The sequence below is a fragment of the Phaethon aethereus genome, assembly GCF_964289735.1.
Source record: "Phaethon aethereus genome assembly, chromosome: Z".
NCBI classification, from domain to species: domain Eukaryota; kingdom Metazoa; phylum Chordata; class Aves; order Phaethontiformes; family Phaethontidae; genus Phaethon; species Phaethon aethereus.
The window spans coordinates 5193090-5216257 of record NC_138577.1 but is presented as its reverse complement, the minus strand read 5'-3'; the positions used below and the strand labels follow the sequence as shown (position 1 = coordinate 5216257).

General features: G+C 47.3%; 2 protein-coding genes across 2 annotated transcripts in view; one reads left to right on the top strand and one right to left on the bottom strand.

Moving 5' to 3' along the window:
* LOC309415400 (E3 ubiquitin-protein ligase ARK2C-like) overlaps positions 1-2268 on the top strand; it is a gene marked incomplete at its 3' end in the record, with an annotated part of 48607 nt that extends 46339 nt beyond the window's left edge. The window contains exons 7-8 of the mRNA XM_082012918.1: positions 913-1019; positions 2151-2268. Coding sequence (XP_081869044.1) covers positions 913-1019; positions 2151-2268 — 225 coding nt within the window. The remainder of the gene's footprint in view (positions 1-912; positions 1020-2150) is intronic.
* Positions 2269-11625: 9357 nt separating this feature from the next.
* The window catches only part of LOC309415990 (lipoxygenase homology domain-containing protein 1-like), a gene marked incomplete at both ends in the record, with an annotated part of 135006 nt that continues 123463 nt past the window's right edge, over positions 11626-23168 (bottom strand). Inside the window, 4 exons of the mRNA XM_082013728.1 lie at positions 11626-12106; positions 14671-14832; positions 16251-16389; positions 17505-17675. Coding sequence (XP_081869854.1) covers positions 11626-12106; positions 14671-14832; positions 16251-16389; positions 17505-17675 — 953 coding nt within the window. The remainder of the gene's footprint in view (positions 12107-14670; positions 14833-16250; positions 16390-17504; positions 17676-23168) is intronic.

Here is a 23168-nt window from a genome sequence, read left to right as displayed (position 1 = left end):
CTCCCACCCAGCGGGTGCAATTTCCCCCCTGTCCGCACCTGGTAAGAAAGTGCACACACCAAGGGGGCTTCGTGCATGCAAACCCACCCCGTTCTGCATGCAAGTGGCGCTGCCCGCGCACCCCGCCGTGAGGGCTCCATGGCGTGGGGGATCTTGTCCTCCCCTCGTTTTGCAAGAGGTGTCACCTCTGTTGGAGCTGATCTCCTGCCCATAAGGAAACGGGTGCCATGTTTTTGGGTTGTGCTAAATAGAAAATGGGAAAAGTGCTTGTCTGCATAGTAATTTCACATGTTGGTCATTCCTGGTTGGGCAGTAGCAAGTAGGGACGTTACATTGCCCAAGTTGGAAGTGAGTCAACTGCTGCACTTATCTCTGGCCGCATCTCCAGTGGATCCAGAAAAATTATGTTAATAGGAATGGATGTGTGGGGGGAAGAGAAAAGGAGAGAGTTGACAGGCTAAGCACTGCCCCGTGGTGTAGTGTGGGCCTCGGCCAACGGCCAAACTGGTATGGAGGACAGTGGTTGCCCTTCCTGGCAGTGGTGGTCCCACATGCTTTGGGGTCTTCAGGAGAAGTCTCCAGCAAAGGAGACCATGGGGCCATCCCCACTGCAAGGAGGGTGGATGAGGTGGCAGGGGGCTGTGTTAGGACAGCAGAGGACAGGCTGCTCCTTGGACAGGCTGGCTACCACCATCCCCACTGCCGCTGGCCCACAGGAGGAGACGTGCCGACCAGCAGCATGTTGGTGGCATCCTCCCCTCACAGGCTGTTTTGGCTGGGCTGGCTTCCCCAAGCTGGAGGATCTGGCTGACAGATGAAGCTCTTATTATTTGCCTTCGTACAACTTCCCAGGCTTGGGAGAGCATTAGAAAGTCAAGTTCTAACCAAATTATGTCTTTAACCTTGCTGCAGAGAAGACCGCAAGAGGGCAAGGCTGAGCAAGAAGATGGAGAGGAGTCAGACACTGATGAGAAATGCACAATCTGTCTGTCCATGCTTGAAGATGGAGAAGACGTCAGGTACGATCCTTCCATCTGCTCCTCTGCCTCTCAACGCTATCTGAGTTGTGTTTATTGGGATTAATGCTGCTGTGTGCTGGTGGGGTTGTCCCTGTTCTTGTCCTGACAAACTCACTTGGGCTGTTGCAGGGTCTGAGAAACCAAATGCCATTTAGATGGATATGGTATGGGCTGTAGGTAACAAGAGCTCTGCAGCAGCAGGAGGGCCAAGTTTTAATAGTGTCTCCTGGGTTTGGATCACCTGCTTCAAAGCTGTGCTAATGGGGCAGGTGGCAAGTGTCACAGAAGGATGGGTCCCAGGTCTCAGACAGCCATCTGGAGCTCAGGGTTGTCAACGGCTGAGCTTGACAGATGACCAAAGTATGATAAAAGGGAGTATGGGTGTGAAGTCCAGGGGAGTTTGGCTTGTGGCGAGGACAGAGCTGCTTTATTGTAGAATAAGTGAGATTACTCTGCCCGCACGGTCACAGGGAGCTGTCCTAAACCAACAACAAAGCCCCAGTTATCCATCACAGATGTCCCCAGGCTCTTGGCTGGGTCAAATCAAGCAATTGCAAGGGGCTGAGCTACTATGGCTCACTGCAGGTGGGCAGTGCAGCTGCACTGCCTGGTCCTGCTCCTCACATTTTAGTTGCCTTAAACCATCAAGAAAAACTCCGATCCCCTTGCTGCGGATCCTTGCGGTTCAGGGTCCCTCCAGCTCGCGAGGGTGAAGGGATGACAAAAGGTGATGTAGGTAAAAAGCAATCGCATTCCCTGGGGCACACCAGACACCCACCACCACCTGACTGCTAATGACCCGCAACAACGAAGAACCAAGAGGCTTTGGAGTATAACCTAATACTCCTGAAATGTTAAAAAGCAGCAGCCAGGGTAATTAATAACTGGAACAACTCAATTCAGGAGGGTGTGGGGTTTTATAAAAGGCTTTTAATCAAGAAGGACATCATCTTTGACCTACTGCCCTATCTGAGCTGGCGTGGCTGGGGAAGTCTGTAGGACCTAGACAGCACTGGTGTCGCTACACCAGTGCTTCTCCGTGTTTGAAGCAGCCCCGGCTGCTGCTTTCTGGCTCTTCTTGGTCCCCTGGCCCTCTTCCATCCTAACGGGGTGGTACTTGTCTCTCTGCAGGCGGTTGCCCTGTATGCATCTCTTCCACCAAGTGTGCGTGGACCAGTGGCTGGCCACTAGCAAGAAATGCCCGATCTGCAGGGTGGACATTGAAACACAGCTCGGCTCGGACAGCTGAAAGGACTGGCTGGACACACCATTTTCCTTACCAGGTCGTATGGCCATAAACCCTTGCAGCAAAATTTTTGCCTTCTGAGCCATTTGATTGAGAGGAAAAGTCTGCAGGCACGTTAGTGAGGAGGAGGAGGAGGCGGTACAATATCTAGCAGTAGGAGATATTGCACAGACGCAGGATACGGGCCCGGTGAAAGGGAGCTGGCATTCCCGGAGCTCAGAGACCCCGTGCTGCAGAAGATTTAGTGTTGAACATGAAGGAACTAGTTGTGGTAGTCTGGCCTGTCAATCCTGCATTTCATGAGGATTGTATATATACCTCTCGAATACGTAGACACATGTTAGGGGTCCTTTAGCTATTTCTATGGATGGCAGCTGGAGCATGTTAGCTTAAGAAATGTTGTGTTTGATGCCCTACTCATCTTGTGGTGGACATGTTGCTGTTACCTAATTTGCACCAAATATTTTTTCATAGATTCCTTATTTTGGTGCCTGATTAATACATTGAAGAGGGGGAATAAAGAGGTCAAGCTTTCCTACCCTTGGGGGGGAAGAGGCAAAAAAGCAAAATCCTGTTTACAGTCAGAAGGGTTGCGCTCTTTGCCTCAGCCGCGTGTGCTTCCTTTCCTTGTGTTTACAGTGTGCTGCAAATTTAGAGAAGCTTAAAAAAATAAAAATTTGGAATGAAATGAATGAAGCAACAGGGAGGAGCTTCATTCCTGCTTATCTGCTGGTGCTGGACACTTTCTGTAGGGGCACAATGTTGGAGCAGATGCTGTTTCTTTGCTTTCCGTATCTTAACAAAACAGCTTGACGTATCTAAATCCAAGGAAGGGCTGTCTTCATGATTGCCATAGTCCGTCACGCTTTCTCCTGCGGGCAGTGAGGCTGGTTGGCTTCAGCAGCCGCTGCCAGCACTGGTCCAAAATGATGATTACTGGATTCGGCGCCTATAGCGGTGTTTTGGGGTAGAAAAATGCCGGAGAGGTGCTGGGAGATGTACACTGCCGACTCCTGTCCCACGCAAAACCATCTCTGATAACAGGACAGAGGAAAACTCGTTGCTTACGAGGCACTGCTGAGGCCATGAGCATTTCGGTGCGGGAGGGGAAGGCAGGTTGGAAGCGGGGTTTGCCGCTTTTCAGGTGGGCTGGGTTATGGCCCTGCACCCGCATGCGTTTGTATTCGTGTTTCAGGCCGTACCTATATGGAGAATTCGGTGGTTGTTAAAACAAAACTTAATTGCATTAACGCTCAAAACAGAATTAGGAGGTTTTCACCCTGAAGGAGTGAGCTGTTGCGATCCAAGCTCCCCTAGAAATAAAGATCTCAGCATGCCAACCACAGGGACTGAGATGAAAACCCTCCGGAGAACCCACATTCATGACCAAAACTCTTTTTTCTTCTTTCTTTTTTAAATCTTTTTGCTTTTTTTACATACTAGGGGAGAAAAAGAGAGATGCAGAGAATTGACAGGAGTTGCAGTCAGGAACATTATGTATTGAAAATGCTGATGTGACGGGAAAGATTTCTGGCTCCCCTGAGCATCCATTTTGCTGGAGCCAAGCGATGCTCTCCAAGTAGAAACAATCATAAATTACCGTCTGAGAGATCATGGGATTCCCATCAGCTGGAATTGGAAAACACCAACCACAGAGGCACCCCAGAGATTTTTTTTTCCCCAACTGGGGAGGGGAGGGAAAGAGGGGAGCCCCATGTGGTGCAAGGATGCAGGAGCCCCTCTCTTGCTGTGCCCATGCAGGTAGGAGGGAGTGGAGGGGGACACGTGGTGGCATATAAGGAAGATAGAAGGAAGAAATTTTTCCCAATGAGGGTGGTGAAACCCTGACCCAGGTTGCCCAGAGAGGTGGTTGATGCTCCATCCCTGGAAACATCCCAGGTCAGGCTGGACGGGGCTCTGAGCACCCTGCTCTGGTTGCAGATGTCCCTGCTCATGGCAGGGGGTTGGACTAGATGGCCTTGAAAGGTCCCTTCCAACCCAAACTCTTGTATGGTTCTATGATTCTATGATATATTTGCCACCAAGAGCAAGTAATGGCTTCTTGGGGAATGTGGTGGTTCCAGCACTGATGTCCATGGGTCAAGGAGTGGTCCATCAATACCTACAGGCCTTGTTCCAGCAGCAGCAGATTGAAGCAGCATTAAAAATAATACTAATATTACTAATAATATGGACAAGCAAGGCAAGGCTTTGCTGCTAAAATACACTGTAAGCCGGTCTGGTCTGTCCAGACGTGAGCTGAGGGCGAAGCAGGGGGAGGAACAGGGCAGTGGGGACCCTGGCCAGGCGGGGAGGGAATGAGGAGCGCTTCCGAACCGCGCGTTTTCTTAAAGCCTATGCGAAAGTATTACTATTTGCCTAATGAACAAGCACAGTTTTTAAAAAAACAAACAAAAAAAACCTTTGGTGAAGAAAAGCACCAAATTCCCGTGGTCTCGTGTGAGTGACTGATCCCAAGGTGCGTGAGAATCTACAGCGTCTGGAGTTGCATCGGTGTGTCAGGTTCCTTTGCGTTTAAATAATTTGTACGAGTAGCTTGCGATAATAGGATGAGTTTAAAAACAAAATGAAACAAACAACAAGAAATCTCTAGGAACAAAACATTGATAGTTTACAGGGTTTTGTGAGTTTAAATGCCTTATATTTAACAATCATAATTTATGACTAACTTGTAGATATTGTGGGTTCTTATTTAATTATTTTTATAGTTGTTTTTTGCATTTTTAATTATAATTTATTTATTTAGAAATTAATACTAATTTTTTTTATTACTCCTATTACCTCATTTTTGCATTGTTTCTGGGAATGGAATGCTTTGCATGCATCGGTACTTTAAAAAAAATTAAACATGGGATGTGGGGGGTAATGCTTATCTTGTCAAAAAAAAAAGAGAAAAAAATCAGGGTGTGTGATTACAAACTGTATTACTGTGGTGCTGTTACCTTGGATACATTCCATAAAAATGCAAACCTTTGATTCTGTATGCTGTGACATAGTGGAAAACTGCAATATAGTGACTGTGTTTAGCACATATATATGAATATTATTTGCACTCATAATCAAACTCCGGTGATCCTTTCACTTGCGTCCTTGCGCATTGACGGCGACTAACAGCGCTCTGCAAAACCAAAATGTTTCGGCCGATTCTTGCTACTGCCCTGTCCCCGACACCGCTGGTGATGCAACTGCTCTTGCTGCTTGTGTTACCCTGCAATAACGCCTGGCTTGGGGCAACGCATGCATTTAGTGCAAGACTCTGCAAATTTCTTCAAAAGCCAAGGAAGGAAGCCCAGGCGTGGTGGCTCTGCCCAATTTTTGGTGCCTGTCGGTGCTCGGTCTGGCTCTTTTCACTCCCTGTGCATGCACCCCGGCTGGGCACTGCGGGGAGGATGAAGGAGGCGGTCGATTGAGCCTGAGCTCGGAGGCAACCAAACTGAGGGATTCGTTGCAATTTTAAAGGGTTGACCCCTGGTCTAGCTGAGAGGGGCTGGGATGGACGTGGGAGCAATTCAGCATCCCTTTGTAAGGTCTGGCCACGAGCATCTGCTGTGACCCAGCTGTGAAACGTCCATGGAGCAGAAGCCCTCAACGCTGATCTTCTTGATCAGTTGGTTTCATCGTCCCTGCCATTTTCCCCTTCCCAAGGGGGAAACCTCAACTTGGAGCTTTTTAACCCACTCTAGAGCTGGGACCTGCACCAGAACCCTCCCGTCCCCAAGGAGGGGTCAGCCCCAAGCTGACGTCCCACTCCTGCAGTGGTGGCCAAGCATCCCCAGCCCCAGCCCTGGCCGCGCCGCTCTCGCAACGCACTGCCCTTTCCCCAAAGGCTCCTGAATATCAAGCGCTGAAGCCTCACACGAGGGCTGGAGCACCTCTGATGATATTTTAAGCTTTAAGCCATAACTACTCTTGGTCAGCACAGATGCTTGGCCGTGTACGGACAGAAGTGGGGTTGGACGCTTGTGCTCAGCCGGTAGCCGTCCCCCCCAAAAGGCTTTGGATGCAATTCTCTTTTGGGTTAGAAAGGCACAAAATGACTGTACCTTAAGTTTTTTCTCTCTGTCCCTTCAGGGTGCTGCTCTGCTTTGTTGACTTTGCCTTACCCTAGGTTTAAAACCTGTCTGTGTTTTTTTCCTCGCTGCTCTGTAACACTCCTCCCCGGTGGCCTGGAGCTGCGGTTCTGAGCCGTGCAGGGACAGAGGGTCGGCTGTTCCCCCCGCAAAGACACTGTAAAAGAGATAAGTAAAACAAGGAGCGAGCGAACAAAAATCCTCTCCTTTAATGACCCGGGCTGGTGAAAGGATCACCCACATTTTTGTACTCCTACTGCTGTTCTGTTGTGCTGTGCAACATTTTGCTACATAGACTATTTTATAGAAGAAAGCTAGAAAAATATTTATTATTAATATTAAAGCAATAGTGCATTGAAGAAATTAAAAGACATTAGAAATTGTGTAAATGCTTAGATTCACTTTTGGTGGATTTTTTGTACTTTATTTATAACTAATAAAACAAACTGCATTGCTAACTATAAACCCGTGCCACGCAGAAGTCACCTGGCAAGGCGATCGCTTGGTCTTTATTTACTGCTGGTTTCTTGTTTCTTTGGGTCAACGTCAATTCTTCTTTTGCTCCTTATGCCTTTGGACTTTGAGGTGCACAAGGGACGCCGATGGGGTATAGAATGCTCTGCCCAGCTGGTTTGCAGAGGCTGTTGGTGCTTGAGCTCCATGGCAGAGGCGATGTGAGGCTCTCTGCACCGGGCACACGACCGTGTGTGATGGCCTGCGGCACTGGTTTTGTGATGAGGTACCAAAACCACTTTCTAGAACCAGGACAGAAATTGCCTGTTAAAGAGAGATTTCTCCTCTGAACACATCTCACAGTGCCTGCAGGATATCTCTAGCAAGTCCTGCAGAGATATCGACAGGTCCTCCACCCTCCCAGTAGAGAACCATCTCCCTCCCTGTGTGTCTCCTGTTTAATGACTAAGGAAAGAGAAAGTTACTGGAAGAAAAAAGAAAAATCCTCCAAATGAATACAGATATATTCGAGGGTATTTTCAATCCTTTTGTTACCTGTTGGAGAATCCAGAGGGCCACACAGCCAACTTTGCATCCTGCACAACTTATTTCATAGGTCCTCTTGCACTTGTATTTTTTCCCACGATGAACGATGCCAACCTCTGCTCCTACCCGCTCTCGATTTGGCTGTTCCTCCACATGCATTTCATGCAGAAAGGCTGAGACCAGTCCCCAGCTTTGACTATGTGATTAGACTAAATAAGCCTTGGAGAGAGGTGGCTGCTGATCATAGAGATTTGGTTCCCGTAGCGGAAGGGAATTGCCGGCTCCTCCAGCATCCAGCGAAGGCTGCATAAGGGATGCACCATATTCAGGCAACGTGGAGCTCCCTTTATAGGAAGCTTTCACAAATTCAGAAAACAGAAAACAAGTTAAAAATTACCTGCTGGCCCAGCTGGGGAAAATCTCAGTTGCTCGCTGAGGTCTTGCTGATGTCCTTCAGAAGGGTAATGATGCCAAGAGGGTTGCTTGAGGTGGCAACGGGTTTTGCTTCAAAGCTGCCGCAGCAAACGCGCCGCCGCCATCTGATAATAGCCCTGATGTGTGCAGCGAGCAGTGCCCGGTGGCTGTGCCGGGGAGGGAGAGGGGTTGTGCCCGTTAAGGCATAACAGCACGGACCAGGTTGCAATGTCTTTATTCACTGCCAGCATCTGCTCTTGCAGCAGCTGCCCGGGGCCGGGAGGCTTAGCCCTTATTTGTGTTTTGTAAGTATTTAAATCCTCTGCGGGCCCACAGGTTGCAGCTCAGGGCTGTACAACCCCATCAGTAAATATCTTTTTCTTTGGTTGTTTTTTTTAAATGGAGCTTTTTTCTATGTCAGAGTGGGCCTCTACACATAACGATGGGGCAGGGGAGATTATAAGATGGATACTTCAGAGCCCTCAGTTACTCTGCCCTCATGCACGTGATGTTGGAGTAGGTACACGATGCTGTGCAAAATGTTTCACAACAATTTCATAGAGATTTTCCTCCAGCAAGAGACAACCAGTCCCTTGTAGCATCCAACACTGCAAAGGACTCCTTGGTTATACCTATTTTTACTGGCAGCACCCAAGTACTTTTGTAAACACAGCACTTCACTGGCCTCCCAAAATGATGGGGACCACAGAGATGATGGGGTAGCCTGGTTTTGCAGACTCCCACTGAGTGCCGCCATCCTTGTCCTTTGCTCTTGCTTCTCATCCACATTAATGCTTCTCGGAAGAAGGAATGTACATTAAAACCCCACCAATTAAGAAAAAAAGAGCAAAAAAAAAAAGGTAGAGGGTGGCGGGGGTAGCAGGAGCTGTGCATCTGCCTAACATACAGCTTTGGGATGCTCTGCCCCGGCAGGCAGAGATTGCCTGAGCCCTGCAAAAGGCACAGCCCTGGGTCAATTTTGCCTTTTCTCCTCCCCAGTTCTCCACTTGGCCAAGAACATGTCGGTTTTAGCAGCTTAATGAAAATCCAGCCCTTGGAAAAACTCCGCTGTTGCTTTTTTACTTTTGTGGCATTAGCTGTTGTAGCAACAGAAGGACTCCCCAGAGCCAGGGTGGAGTTGAGTTTTGCACAAACAAGGGGCATTTTTGAAGTCTTTAGAAGAAAAAAGCAGAGTTTTTTCATGCTTTGCCAAGGTTGCCTTCCTGGGAGGCAGTGAGGTTGCTGACCCTGTACCAGCAAACTCCCCCATGGCCTTTTTCAGGGCAGCATTGCCTGGAGTTCAGCACAGCTCTTGGGCTGGACATGCCCGTCCAGGGGTGGTAGGTGGTCCTGACGGCAACCCAGATATCTACAACCCCACCTCTCACCTGCGCAGTGGTTTGGTGACACCGAAGACGTTTGCTACATGTGATTACTCCCAGATGTGAGCACACCTCATACGTAAGCCAAGGATTTCTCTTTCCTCCTCGCCCCATGCAGGGATGGTGTGTGGCTCAGGAGCTGCCTCACCGCCTCCGGGGCTGGGAGCGTGGCGCAGCGCAGGTCCCATGTGTGTCACGGTGCATTTGCGCAGGGGCTGCCAGGGGTTAAACTGCGGTGATGCAGCGATGATACAAAACCAGCATCTCTGGCATCTCCACGCCAAGTGGGTGCTGGTACAGCATTTTAATGGGAAAAACTCCTACTTTGCTGCAGCACACATTTGGCTAAAAAAGGGACAAATCTATTGACAGGGAGGGTTTTTTCATGGGCTGGGGTGGGAAAAGCAGAGAGATCAAAAACCTGACCCTTTTTTTTTGTTTCAAAGCGCCCACTGGGGATCGGCTGCTTCGCAATGACACTGCACAAGCACAGCAAAAGCAAATGTTCCAGACTCTGCTGGTGGGACACGCTGGCTGTTTGGGGAGCCTGAGCCCCATCCCAGCAGGGTCCCGGGGATGCAACATGCCTGCTGGCCCCAACACCCACCTTCAGCCCTCCTGAGATTTGTTCTGCTCCTCCTGTGAGCTCCCAGCCCTCGGCTCCATCCTTGCTCAGAGCTTGGAAGCACCAGTCTGCAGTGAGGAGGGAGAATACAGCCCGTAAGGGCTGCTATTATTATTATTCCCATCAGTGAGTAGCTGATCATTGATGAGGTTAATTACTGGGCTCATTTAAGCAACTTGCTCTGCTCCAAAACCATCAGTTACCATAAAGGTTTCTAAAATGAATTAGCCTGAGCTATTATTTGCAAACTGGCACACACAGACCTGCATAAGCTCAAGTCTTTTCAGTGGTGCTTGCTGTGGAAAATAAAGATGTGGTGCTTCCCCAGCCAGGCTTTGGTGGAATGCAGCAGCTTTCGAATATCCAGGAGCAATCAACAGCACTCGCAACATGCCCCTAACTCCTGCCTCAGCATCGTTAGCCTTTGCTGGGGACTCCGTTGCCCATCACCAGGCAGGGATTCAGCAGTGGGACAGTCCTGCCTTGTGGCCAGGCAGGTCCAACTAGCACCCTGCTCCAGCTGCAGATGTCCCTGCTCACTGCAGGGGGGTTGGACTAGATGGTCTTGAAAGGTCCCTTCCCACCCAAACCATCCTGTGATTCTATGATACTATGTCCCAGCCAAAGCATTGTCCCCAAAGCAGGGACTGAGGGGGTGGGTGGGCTCAGTGGCTTTAACCCAGTCTTGACCCAGTTGATCCCCATTTGCACAAAGTACTTGTTTAAAACCAGCTTCTGGGAGGGGGAAAGAGCTAGGATATGGGTAGACCAGGAGGAAGATCTCCTTCTCATGGTGGCTCAGACACCCCGTTTTCACCTCCAAAGGACGTCCCCCCGCTGCTTTGCTCCCTGGGGAGGGAGATGGGGCTCCAGAAGTAATGATTTGTAAACAGCTTTTTTTCTTGGTACCTGTTGAAATGCAAGTAGCCGGGAAGAGCTCACCTACAGGAGCACTGGCCCTTATCGCGGCTGGGAAATCCCTTCTCCACCACAGAAGAAAGCGAAGACGCAATCCTTATTAAAAGAAAAAAAATCGAAATGAACGGCAGCTGCTCTGAAATGGAGTTGGTATTCAGGCCATATAGGGTAAGATTATCCTGAGACAGCTTTGAATATAGCTAGCACAGCTTCCTTGCAGTGGAATTGATTATTTAGTAGGTCTTTTGCTTTGGCCACTGTAGCTGTAGATCTCCTTTCTGGGCAGACCCTGATGAAACCAGCCTGAGTGCTGGGTCTGGCTTGAGGAGGAAAGACCACGGGTGGAAAAAATCAAATCCCACCACTTCAGACCTGGCTGAGTGGGTAATGGGTCCTTCCCAACCTCCCTGCAGAAAGCCCTGCTGTGCCCAGTGCTTTCAATGTGGCGTCTTCTGGAGGTGTGCACGTGTGTGTACGGACATGCAGTGTTCACTGTTGCCAGAAGCGGGAAAAACGGGGATCTCCAAGTTCAATTTTCTTAAATACATTGGCTCAATTATCTTATTCCTTTTACTCATCTTAAAGGGGAGCTCATCAGTCATGGAGGCCAGTGAGCTTTCCCAGACCTAGCAGGGCGAAGCACTGAAATCAGAAGATGGCATCTGAGCTGTTAAAGCATAATTTATGGCTCTGCTAGTTGTGGCTTTTAACCATAAATGAGAAATGTATTTATTTCATTCACAATTTTATACGCACTTTAAAAAAAACAGTATTACTTTTACAAAATGTTAACCCAGGAAGAACATCTTGCTGCTAAAAATCTCTCAGTATAAAAGGCAGTGTGTTAAAAAGTAAAATGCAATATAAAATGGTATAATGAGAAAAATGTGCATGCACGAGGGACTGAAGCCCTCCTGCAGCCCTGCCCTCCTCAGTACCTAGGAAAAAGCTCCCTCCAGATTAACCCATCGCCCCGGTTTTCATCCAGCCACTTCCCGCAGGGAAATATGGTGGTCACACCGGTGGCCGAGTTGGTGATCTCCACCCGCTCCACCAGCCAGCCTGGCGCCAGGCCACTGTTGTCGTGCTCAATCCGGACTTTTTTTAGCTCCCCCATGTCCAGCGTCTCCAGGTAAAACCTGTTGGTTTTGCCCCGCTCAAAGAGGTTCCTGAACTTTTGCTTCAGCGCCCGCTTTCCCGAGTCCCCGTTCAACCCGAAGATGGTGATGAACACGTTGGCGTCAGTCCCCGCTCCCTTTTCAAAGCCTGTGACCACGATGGTCTCATATTTGACTGGCACCAAGCTCCGGGCTTTGCTGGCAAAGCTCTCGGTGACCTTGGCACACTCAAAGACTTTGTAGTCCCGTCTCTTGTAACGCAGAGGGATTTTCACATTGCACCTGAAAAAGTATCTGCCAAAGGAAGATTAGCAGCATGTTAATGGTACGGATGGCCAGTGTACTGGGAAAATGTTATGGACTGAGCACGCTACTAAATTGCCCAGTATTAATGCTGTTTCAGTACTTGTCCATGTGTGTTCTAGCACTAGAGTTTCTCTCTAGAAAGACAGATTGAACATTGCAACTGCAACTGGAAAACCCAACATCTCCCTAGACAGCCACGGACACCTCGCACCTGGGAGGGTTGGTGTGGGGCACTTGTCACCTCTTTTGCCCGTGCAGTGGCATGCCCGTTCACAAACCCACAGCAGCAGGACGAGCAATCCGCCCGGCAGCTACTGCAGCCCAGCGCTGCCGAGTACAGCTGGTCTGAGAGCAGGGAGACCAGCAATTGTCCTCGCTGATGGTATGGTTAAGGTTGGGCTAGGAACTAGGAAAAAGAGAATGGGAAAAATGGGAGGAGGAGGTTTAAATCCCACCCTCCTTCCCCGTCCTCGACTAGATCACGCAGCCCATCCTTAGCAGGCAAAAAAAAAGCATCGAGCACAGAAATGATAGGCACCAGATGCCGAAAGCCCTTGGCTCTGCAGTGCTGCCTCTGGGGACGTGCAGGGAGCACACAGCACATCCATACGGCACCGCGGACCTGGCGCCCGGCCAGAGGCTGGAGCACTCTGCTTTTAACGACGTATTTCATTTCCAACGATGCAGATCATTTCCAGATGAGTTTTTCCCCCTCCTCCCCCCTTCGCCAAACTGCAGCAGGTCCTCCTGGAGGGAGCGTAGCTGGATGGCAGTGCCTGCGCCTAAAATAAACACCTGGAGGAAGGCTTACTGGGATTCCAGCAGTACTGTGTTTCTTAAGTGCTTTCAACACTTTTGACATTTTCTGCAGCCAAAGGAAAGCACTCCTTTCTCTGGAAAGAAGCTTTGTAAATGAGAAATACTGGTGTGAGCAAAATTTTAGGCTCAGGGACAGAAAACCTGCATGAGAGTGGGGTGGAGAGATTGCTCGTTGCTGCAGTTTTATTTCCTGGGCTAACATAGTATCTCATGGTCTGGAGTTATAATGGAGCATGCCAGTCTTCATGAGGGGCAAGAAGAAAAAAGATGACCTTTCTAGCCCTGGGATTTTCAAGAAAAAGCTTCTAAATAAATCCCTTTCACATACTAAGATCTACTACTAAAAGGCAAAAATCCCAGTGTAATTAAAAAATATTGCTGCAGCAATATCATAACTCTTTTAATTTGGTCTTTGGCTTGACTGGGTGGATTTTTTTGATGCTTGGGTTCAGGAATATCTGAAGTAAGAGCTTGGTCTCATAGTGAGATCTGCTCCAGTTGACCGTTTGCAGAGCAAACACCACTGTGAAGTGCTGCATCTGCGGAGCCGCAGCTCTGCTTCAGTGCGACGACAGGCTGCAGCCTTTACTGGTATCTCCCGGCTGCCCTCTTTAATTTACAACTTCAAAAAAACGGGGGCTTTATGAGAAAATCTTTGGCACCTTCCAAATATACTACTTCAGCAGTTTCAGCATGCTCCCAGTCAGTTTAGTGCACGGATTTGGCTGCACAGATGGACTTTAAGGGTTCCAGGTTTTTCCCCACCAGGAGAAAAGAACATGTTTTAGTATATAATTGACTGAGTTTTCATTCAGCAAATATTATTGTGGCTCTTCTGCTGGCTGATTAATTTGCTAGGAGAGACTCTTAGCTTCTAAAAAAAAAATCCACTTCAAGGGTTTCTTCTTAAACACTCAATTGTCTCAGCTGGAACAAACTCCTTATAGTTAAATTCTTTAGCAGCAATGGAAATGTGATGGAGAAGAAAAGAAATCCACAATTAACACTGTGGATATTTTCTCTGAAGGGCAGTTTGTTCTGATTTGACAATCTTCTCTGGTTCCTGCATAATCCTTGTGCTATCATCTGCTTCCTGAGTTGTGAATGTCATCTCTTCCAAAGACGGGCCTCAGACCAAAGCGTGTAAGACCTGACATGTTCAGGGCTCTTCAGTCAGGTACCATTTTTCAGCCGTGGCAGATTTCATATTCCAATATTCAGTCATATTCAAATCAGAGTAGCTGAGCTGCATGCAACCTTTCCAGTGGGCCTTTTGGACCATACCAGAAGGATCTCTCATCCAAACCAGCGTGAATTGGAGGTTCAGGTTTTGTCTCACTCTCAGCTCTTTTCTAGGAGCTCTTTTTACAAGACTTACCTAAAGACAATTCTGTGCAGAGCATCCTACAAACTCCTTAAATTTCAGTCAATTTAAATATTTTTCACAAGCTGAGACATTAATTTGTCATAGCTGCGAGATTCACCAAGACAACTTGTCATAAATTTATCTGCACGTGCAGGTGCCCTCTCTAGCGACTCAGAAATTGCACAGGCAAGTCAGCTGTGGGCTCGACACACCAAACAGCTTGTTCTTAGCTTTCAGAAAGGAATGGAGATTTGGTAAGACTTTCCACTATTGCTCAAGTCTGAAAAGCTTAGGAGGACACATGTGGAGCTGCTCAGCATCCCCATGCCCTCCCGGAGCAGCTTCTTGCAGATGAGAAGGCACTTACTTGTTGCAAAGCTCCATCTCCGTTACGATAATCTCTTGGACATGCCAGAAGACATCAGCTTTTGCAGATGACTTCTTTCCATCTTTTGGGCAGTGACCAACACAGATGGCTGCAATATCACCAACATTCTTTGAAGAAAACTGAAATGTGTCTATTGCTCCCCTACAAGAAACAGGGAGCAGTTTCAGTTAGTGTGTTGAAGGCTGGCAGTCACTTGTCTCGTACGGACATTAAGTAATTTGCACATGGCTACAGAAGATAGAAAATAAGCCTTCATTTAAAGTAATTTGATTTAACCTACCACCATTCAACACAAAGTATAATTTCCATATTTAAATGTAGTATTTTCTCTGATTAGGTGTGACATTTTAAATTGTTGCCACTAGGACTTTCCAGGATAAACTTTCCACACACAAAACCAATTTGCCGCATTATAGATAAAGCTAAAGAATGACTAATTTCCCTTCCGGCACTTATTCATTCATCCTTGACAGATACTGTATCTGTTACACATCTACCCACCATAGCTGTTTTAAATTTGCTAGTTCTGCCACCCTTCCTGAAGCTCAGCTTGAAAACAGTTTAAAGAAAAAAATAGGTCTCTCTCAAACCCTTGGCTCCCTGTCGTGTCCCATGCATATCTGTTAGGTTTATCTCCTTGGATCAGTCCTTATTCCAACCTGCCTCCAAGGATGGACTGTGACTAATGCTTTGGAGAGTGGTGTCTTTAACTCCGCTGTAGACACCATCAGCTGAAGGTCAGGAGGAAGCTCCTCCTGATCTTTCCTGTCTCACAGGAAATCTCAGCCATTCATACTAGAGTCCACGTCAGCTGTAATTTCACCTTTCTTTTCAGAGCCACAAGAAAAACCTTTCCTCCCTGCAAAGCAACAGAACATCAGCAGTGTCCATGACTTTGAAGAGGTTCCCATTTCCTAAGGGCGTGTGGTGTCCTTAAACAAAGTAGAAAACCTGTCTCACACCTGGAGCACTTCGGTCCCACATGGGAGAAGGAATCTGCCACACGTTAGATAGATGTGCCTCCAGCTCGTCGGCGCCCAAGGCTGATACTCATCTCTCCTCACGCGACAGTGATCTTTCAGCCTTACTTTGCCTGGAAAGTCAAATCTGAGCAGCTCTGACAACATTTAGCCTCCAACTATTTTTACTTTCTCTCTGATTCCCACTGCCAGTGAGATGCTGTAAAAGGAATTAAAAACACCTCCAGCTTCCTTCTGCTCCTCCCAGCTCAAAAATACACAACCTCCCTGGCGGCTCACCAGAAGCCCATTTGCACTTACTAATACAAAACGACACACACACACATGCATCATCTACATTTTCTTGTACCAAATGCCTTTTTCCTATCATTGTAAAACCTGCTCTGTGTCTGCCCATCAGAAATTGATTTTACATCTTCCTTTTACTCCAGGTGAGAAGCCATTAGGCTTTTTGGAAGGTGGATGAGAAACAGCATGGCACAAACGCAACTCTGTAAACCATCCTGGAGAAGAGGTGGCATTTGTAGAAGACACACAGTGGGTGGGGAGTTCCTCTAGCCCACCAGCCAGACCCACTACCTTTCAAATCTCCGTTTCTTGGAGGAGTTCTCCATAAGGAATTCTTTTGAGCGGCCCAGCTTTCCTTCTAAGATGATCCAGATGTTTTCCTTTGTTTCTGCATCCTCTCTGTTGCTTGTTACTGTGACAATCTCATAGGCTTTAAAGCATAATTAACACACACGTTAAACAGAAAAGGAAGAGCAGATGGCCAGAAAGTTCTCTTCATTTGGCTGTCACTTTGCTTAAAAACTCTCTTACTAATATTTATCACAACACACCAGAAAGCACTTGCAAAATAAGGATGGAACCACACTGAAGCCTGTGGGACTTTAGACTTCTGCGTGCTTTGGATTTCACACAGGGGTAGAGTAGATGAAAAATATGAGTACTGCTTGATCAGCTGGCAAGAGTAGATGGAGCTGCTCTTGAACAAGCTGTGTCCAGCTCCCTGCTGCACTCAGCACTCCTTTTTTAACACAGCCCAAATCCTACAGTTTTTGTCCCACCGTTCCTAACGGGCCAGTGAGGGTATCCAGGTCCCCCACAGGATACGCTCAGATGCTGTGGTGGCATGTAAGTACCCAAAATGGCAATCACAAGGCTGATTTTTGCAGGGCAGAGTGAAATCACACTAAAGTAATGTGATTATTGACTCTCCAGGACTCTCCTGAAAAAGAGCGCTGCAGTGCAGGAGTTCTTGAGATGTACTTTGCATATTATCAGTGCGGTTAAATAACTCTTGCTCTCTCTCTCACTCACCACATTAGACACCAGTGTAATTACCTTGGACTCAGTGGAATTATCCAGAGCAGACCCAGGGCTATGGGATGTTAAGCTCAGCCATCATATTCAGCTGGGATACTTGAGCTAGTAGCCCAGAACATGTTAAGGAGGAAGCTGGAGCAATGTTACTTACAAAGCTTTAAGGACTAAACTTATTTTCCACCTCAAAGATTCAAGCCTATTATTTCTAATGAGACCATAATCATGTGTCCTTATGGCTTACTGCTGGATTGAACTGCTGCAGATGGGTCCCTCTTAGGTTTCAACCCAGAATGAGATGTTTTTGTTCCTCATAAATCCCGATTTGTTTTTTTCTTACCACAACATTGCACTTTTGCACTAAAGGGTACCTTAAATAATCCAATCCTTAAAGCCTGCAAATACAAACATCTATTGCATGGGAACCCTTAGTAGAGCAGCTTGCAGGAGATGTGGTCCCAAGGCCTCTGAGGTCCCTCCGCAAATGCCACAAGTCAACTCTAAACTTACCAGTCCGTTCCTTCAGTTCCAGGATGTCATTATTGGCACAAGCCAGTTCCCTTATGAGCTGCCCATCATCTTCACCTTTAGCCAGCCAGCGATCACATTGGAAGCGGAATGTCTTGTCCATGGCGCAGTCCTTCACGTCAATATATTCCAAGTGCCAACCTGGTGCGATTCCTAGCAAAACAACAAAATAAAAAAGATTTGGATATTTTCACAAGGTAAGGAGATGGATACCTCTCCTTGGTAGCACCCTGCTGAAATGGTTGGTATTTGTTTCAGAAAATGTCACCAGTGAACAGACATTGTTCTGATACCAAAAGCAATGTTGGCTTGCTCAAGACCATAATCCCCTTCTAGAGTCAGGCCATACTTTTGAGGGGGTTGCTGGTTTTTGATCAGATATAAGGGTGTTAGAGCATGCTCCTGGATAAACTAGATTTCAAGCTCTCTGGGGAAGGGATCATCATTTGTCCTTGCCCAACACTTTATATGAGATGGGGCTTCTGCAATACCAGTAGCAGCAGCAGTGAGCAGGGACAGCCGGGGCCAGTGTGCCCGCTGTAAACATACCAACACAGGGACCGTCCCAGTAAGAAGCACAACTGTAGCTTACGGACAACAAACCTTTACAAAGCCCCAGGGACATCAGGGCCCTGCAGAACTGTTTGCCAGAGCCAGAAGCATGGATATCAAAGGGTTTGGGGGCAAAAGTTAATGGAGCAGCTTCTGTCACAGAAACTGCTTCAGATTCTTCCTTCCATTTTAAGGGAAACATGAAGCCTTAAAGCCAAAAGAGAAAGATATGAGTTTATGTTCCACCTAAACCCCACCCCTCCATGACACATGTCTGTGTTAAAAAAGACATAGCGGTGTGTGCATGGTTTGTGGTGGTCCCTTCAGGTTTTGGGAATGCTAGTTGGTCACAAGCTGTACGTTTTAGTTTTTTCCTCTATGGCCCTTATTACCCCCAAACCCTTCATATTTGGATTTGAAGGTCAATTCCAACTTGCTGCTTTGACCCTGCCAGCTAGCACATGCAAGGAAATTACCTATGCTATCCTGACTTTGCCACCAACCAGGGTGAGTTCACTAATGCTGCGACAGGACATGAACATAGGACAGACTAAAGTGACGGATGCTCCAGCAGGGACCACCAGATCACCTAACTTTTGCCTTGGGGCCTTCTGAGGAGTCATAGCTCCCTTTTAGTTTTCTACTCTCCTCCCCCCTTCTGCTCTTTTTTTTTTTCCCCAGTGAAAAAACAACTTGAAAATGAAGAAAAAGGCATTTGGGAACATTTTCTTGATTTCTTCGTTGAAATAGAAGCCTTTGTTGAGCTTAGGGGGATGGGAGGTTCTGACAGCTCTACTTGCAAGTCCTGTTATTAGTCAGACAAAGAAAGGTTATGTTCACGATGAAAGATCTCTGCTGACATATTATTTACATCCCAGAGACATTAAACAGCTCTTGCTCTTCCAAGAACTCACTGCCATGTGCCTACTTCCTTAGTTTGCAAATATTAATCTTCTTTAGCCCACAAAAGAAAATTATAGCAGCTTTTTGAGTTATGTAAATCCCTCACCCTGCTCTTGTGGACTGCGATCCCTCCACACCATGTGCTGGCAGTTCTCTACCAGCCTCACAGCCATTCCTGTTTTGCACTTCTTCTTCCTGAACCTTCTTCAAGCTAGGAAATAAACTGCTACAAAGCACAGACCTCAACCAAAGATACCATTTTCTCCTTAAATTGCAGGGGCACAGAACTGCAGAAATATTGTGGCTGGAAGATGTTCTCTCTGAAGAACATCTAATCCAACCCCCTGCTTAGACTAAGCTCAGCTAAAGCAGGTTGCTCAGGTTGTGTTTGGTCAGGTTTTGAATTCTCCAAAAATGGGGACTCCCTGATCTCTCTGGGAAACCTGTGCCAGTGTTTGATCTCCCGTGCACAGAAAAAAGCTTTTTTCTTATGTTTCAGTGGAATTCCCTGTATTTCAATTTGTGTCCATTGCCTCTTGTCCTGTCACTGGGCACTGGTGAGAAAAGCCTGTCTCCACCTTCTTTACTCCCCCGATCAGATACTTGTATGCATCTGCAAAATCCCCCTGAGCCTTGTCTTTTCCAAGTTGAATAGTCCCAGCTCTCTCAGCCTCTCCTCATACAGCAGGTGCTCCAGTTCCTTAATTGTCTTTGTGGCCCTTCACTGGACTCACTCCAGCATGTCCTTGTCTCTCTTGAACTGGGAGGACAGTGCCATATGCCAATGACAAGACCTGGGCAAATACCACAGGTGCAGCACCCAGGCAGAGGAGCTAGGTGCACCACCCGAACATGCAAGACCTCCTCCAGGCTCCAGCAGCAGGACAAAGGTACTAGAATCATAGAACAGTACCGGTTTAGTGCCTCCTGGGCAGATCCTACCAAGTTCCCCAGGGTTCCCACTGCCCCCTAACTGGAACAACTTTCTCTTTGGGGCTGTTTGGAAATTTATTCTAAACATGTTGGCAGTGTCAGTCATTAATCTTTTTGGCAGGCTCATCTCCATTTAAGTTCAATGAACATCTCTGCAACATATTCAGGAGGCTGCTCTGCTTCCATCAAAACTTTAGTTAAAACAGTACAGGATGAAAGAAAGAAAACATCCCATCCTTCTCCAGAGAGAGAGATCAATGGCTGCAGACTGGGATAGAATAAATCAGTGATCTTAGTCTTGTTGCCAGCAGTGAACAGCATGATTGGGACAGGATCAGTGCTAAGCAGGGGTATCGGAAAGAAGCCTGAACGAGATGCACATACTCTCCTCCCCCTTCTCCAGCCTGGTCCCAGTAGCCGCTCACCAGGAGAGCTGCAAGAAAAACCTGCTCTTTTATCACAGGGAGAGCTGGGCCAGAGCTGGCTTTCCAGCACATGTTGGAGTTGAGGGTGAAGCAAGCACAAAGAGCAACTTTTCCTGGTGTTCTCTGGAAAAGATGCATTTATCAGCTCTGGGCTATTTAAAGAGCAAGGTCTGGGCTCTGTCAGGGGGTCAACACTGTAAAGCAAATACCAGCAGGGTGTCCCTTATAGCACAAGGGTACCTCAAATCACTGGCTGGTCACCCTTAGAAAAATGGTGCTACTGTCCCAAAGCATCCTCCTGTTTGCTTTAGAGAAAAAAATATTTCTCTTCGCTCCACTAGAATTGGTCTTTCCTTTTTGCTGTTTTCCTTCCTGACGGTGAGCAACTTAAATTAGATTAGGAGTCCTGGAAGCTGTAAAGAATCCTATATTGCTTTTCATTTCTCAAGGGAAATAATTCATCCCAGGTGAATGCTGAACTGGTTATGTCCAAAGCAACACATCTTCCCACCCTGTCCATGTCAGAAGTGGTGTCACATCAAGGGTTTCACTGCCACAGCATTAAACCCCATTTAAAATGTGAATGGAAGGATTGGTTTGGGGCCAAAAAAATGATTCTCCTTTACCAGACAAGGCATTGTTTTTCTTTTGTTTCAGACTGGGAGAATACACATTTAATTTCTTTTTGCATTGATCTGGAAAAAATGCTAAGTCCAGAAATGCACAGAGTCTAAAAGTGAGACTTTCCCTCTGTTGAGCTGGCTCTGTGGGCTGGGGAGCACATCAGTGGAAGGAGAAGAAACCGTATTTGCAGAACTTTGCACTTTTCAGGTCATGAAATCCTGGATTCAGGTTATTACCCTGTTTACATCTTCTGTTCCTGTGTGGCGCTTGCAGAGCAATGGGCTCAGAGACGTTACAAGAAGCAACAGGAAAGGAAACTACATCCCATACAGACGTAACCCCAGAGGAATCAAATCCTCAGCACAACTTGGTTTATGGAGCAGGCACCGATGAAGGAGTGAGGAAGAGGAGCTAGAAAAGTGGTGCAGACGTAGTAGGGTGGACTGACTTTCCTAGGTCCTGTCCACTGCTCACACAGCCTGGTTGTGCAGGAGAAACTGGAGGATCTCTGCAGTGGTGGCTCACCAGACTTTCCCCTGGATGCTGTTGGATGGTGGATCCTGATCCACCGTGAAAGCCACAGCTGCTCCATCACTCAATTTTCAGCGCTTGCAGTTTGTACCCTGTTGATGCCTCGACCAACAATACCAGGAGAACAAGGGCTCAGGAGCGAATCGACTGCACCAATGCCTTGGAGAGCATCGCGGGCTTTTCTGCAGTCACCCCAGTACAAACCAGGACCACTGCATTCATCTCCATTGCTGCTTTGGGGCAGAAGGGAGGAAATAGCACATATTTGAGCAGTTCCCGCTTGATTATGCAGGTCTTGGTCTTTAAAAGAGTTTGGCCACCACTGTGCCTTTGTGGAAGATCCCCTATCACCATAACAAGTGTTCAATGTTTGTAACAAAAGGTACTTCCCTCCAGGCCTGTTTTGCTGCCATCAAAATCCCCAGCAGCAAACCTGCCCTAACAAAACCCGTGTCTGTGCCACGTAGGTTCCTTAATGGTCCGCAGCTGGAAGTGACATTTTCAATAGCGTGCAAAACATTTCAAATGTAATTAGAGGAGGAGAAGAGCTTTGGGGAAAACAGAATCACTTTGCTTGCTTGACTCTGGCAGTTGTATTATTTAGCGTCATGTAGGGAAATGTATTCTGTTCCCCAAGTGTTCTTATCCAAAAGAGCAGTTATTTGTCCCATTTATAGTCCTTTCCAAAAGGGCCCAAGCTGACAATAGGGTGATGTTGGGCAAGGACCCTCTGTGTACGTCTGCAAGATCTTCAAAGGACCCTCTTATCTCTTTCCCAGGCAAGGCTAGAAGTCTGTGCTTTCCTGACGTTGGACAGACAGGCTGGATCGTGCACCTCTTGTCGTCATTTCTGCAGCAGTCAGCGCAATCGAGTCTGACGTTAGAAGTAGTAGATGTAACACAGATAATGACGTCACTGCTTCATTTAACTAATACCCCAACTTGCAGCACCAGAAGTTTCCTTTGCCCCTCTTGGGAACAGCCACCACTTGCACTAGCCTATATTCACCCCTAAAATATTAAGCTATTCTGACACACGCAGAAACATGGGAGGATGGGAGAAAAAGTCTGAGAATAAACCACGTGGTGGGTTCATCATTCACCAGGCACCTGGTCCCTGACCTTGCTCCAGTGAATATTAACTATTCCTTGCGAAATGAGAGCTGGTGGGATCAAATCTGTGCTGGCAGAACCACAGCCAGGCTTGGATACACACTTGTCCATGAAAGTTAAACTGTCTCCACTCTTTGCAGCCATATTCATCGACCTTCCCCTCTATCCCTTGTCTATCTGTAGGAGACCTTCTTTGGTTTGGTTTTGAAAGCAGCTGATGCCTGATCAAAGATAATAGTTGTCATTACTGGTGCTTACATTCCCATTGAAGTAAAAGAAAAATCCTGCTTGGGACATTGGCTGCTCAGGGGCCAGTGAAGAATTGCTGCTTCCCAGCCATTGACAACCATCAGCCAGCACTGCTCAGCCCCCTAATTGCTTTTTGTAAAAGATTTTTACATTTTCTGAAACATAAAGTAATGACCGTTGCAAAGACAGTTCATCAGCCTTGTGTGCTCTGACATTATTTATCCCCTGCTTGGTTAGATGACCATCCATCCCTAAATCCCACCACCTGAGACGTCACCCAGAAAGTGGTGGGAGTTTTGATAGCAGCAGTCAGATC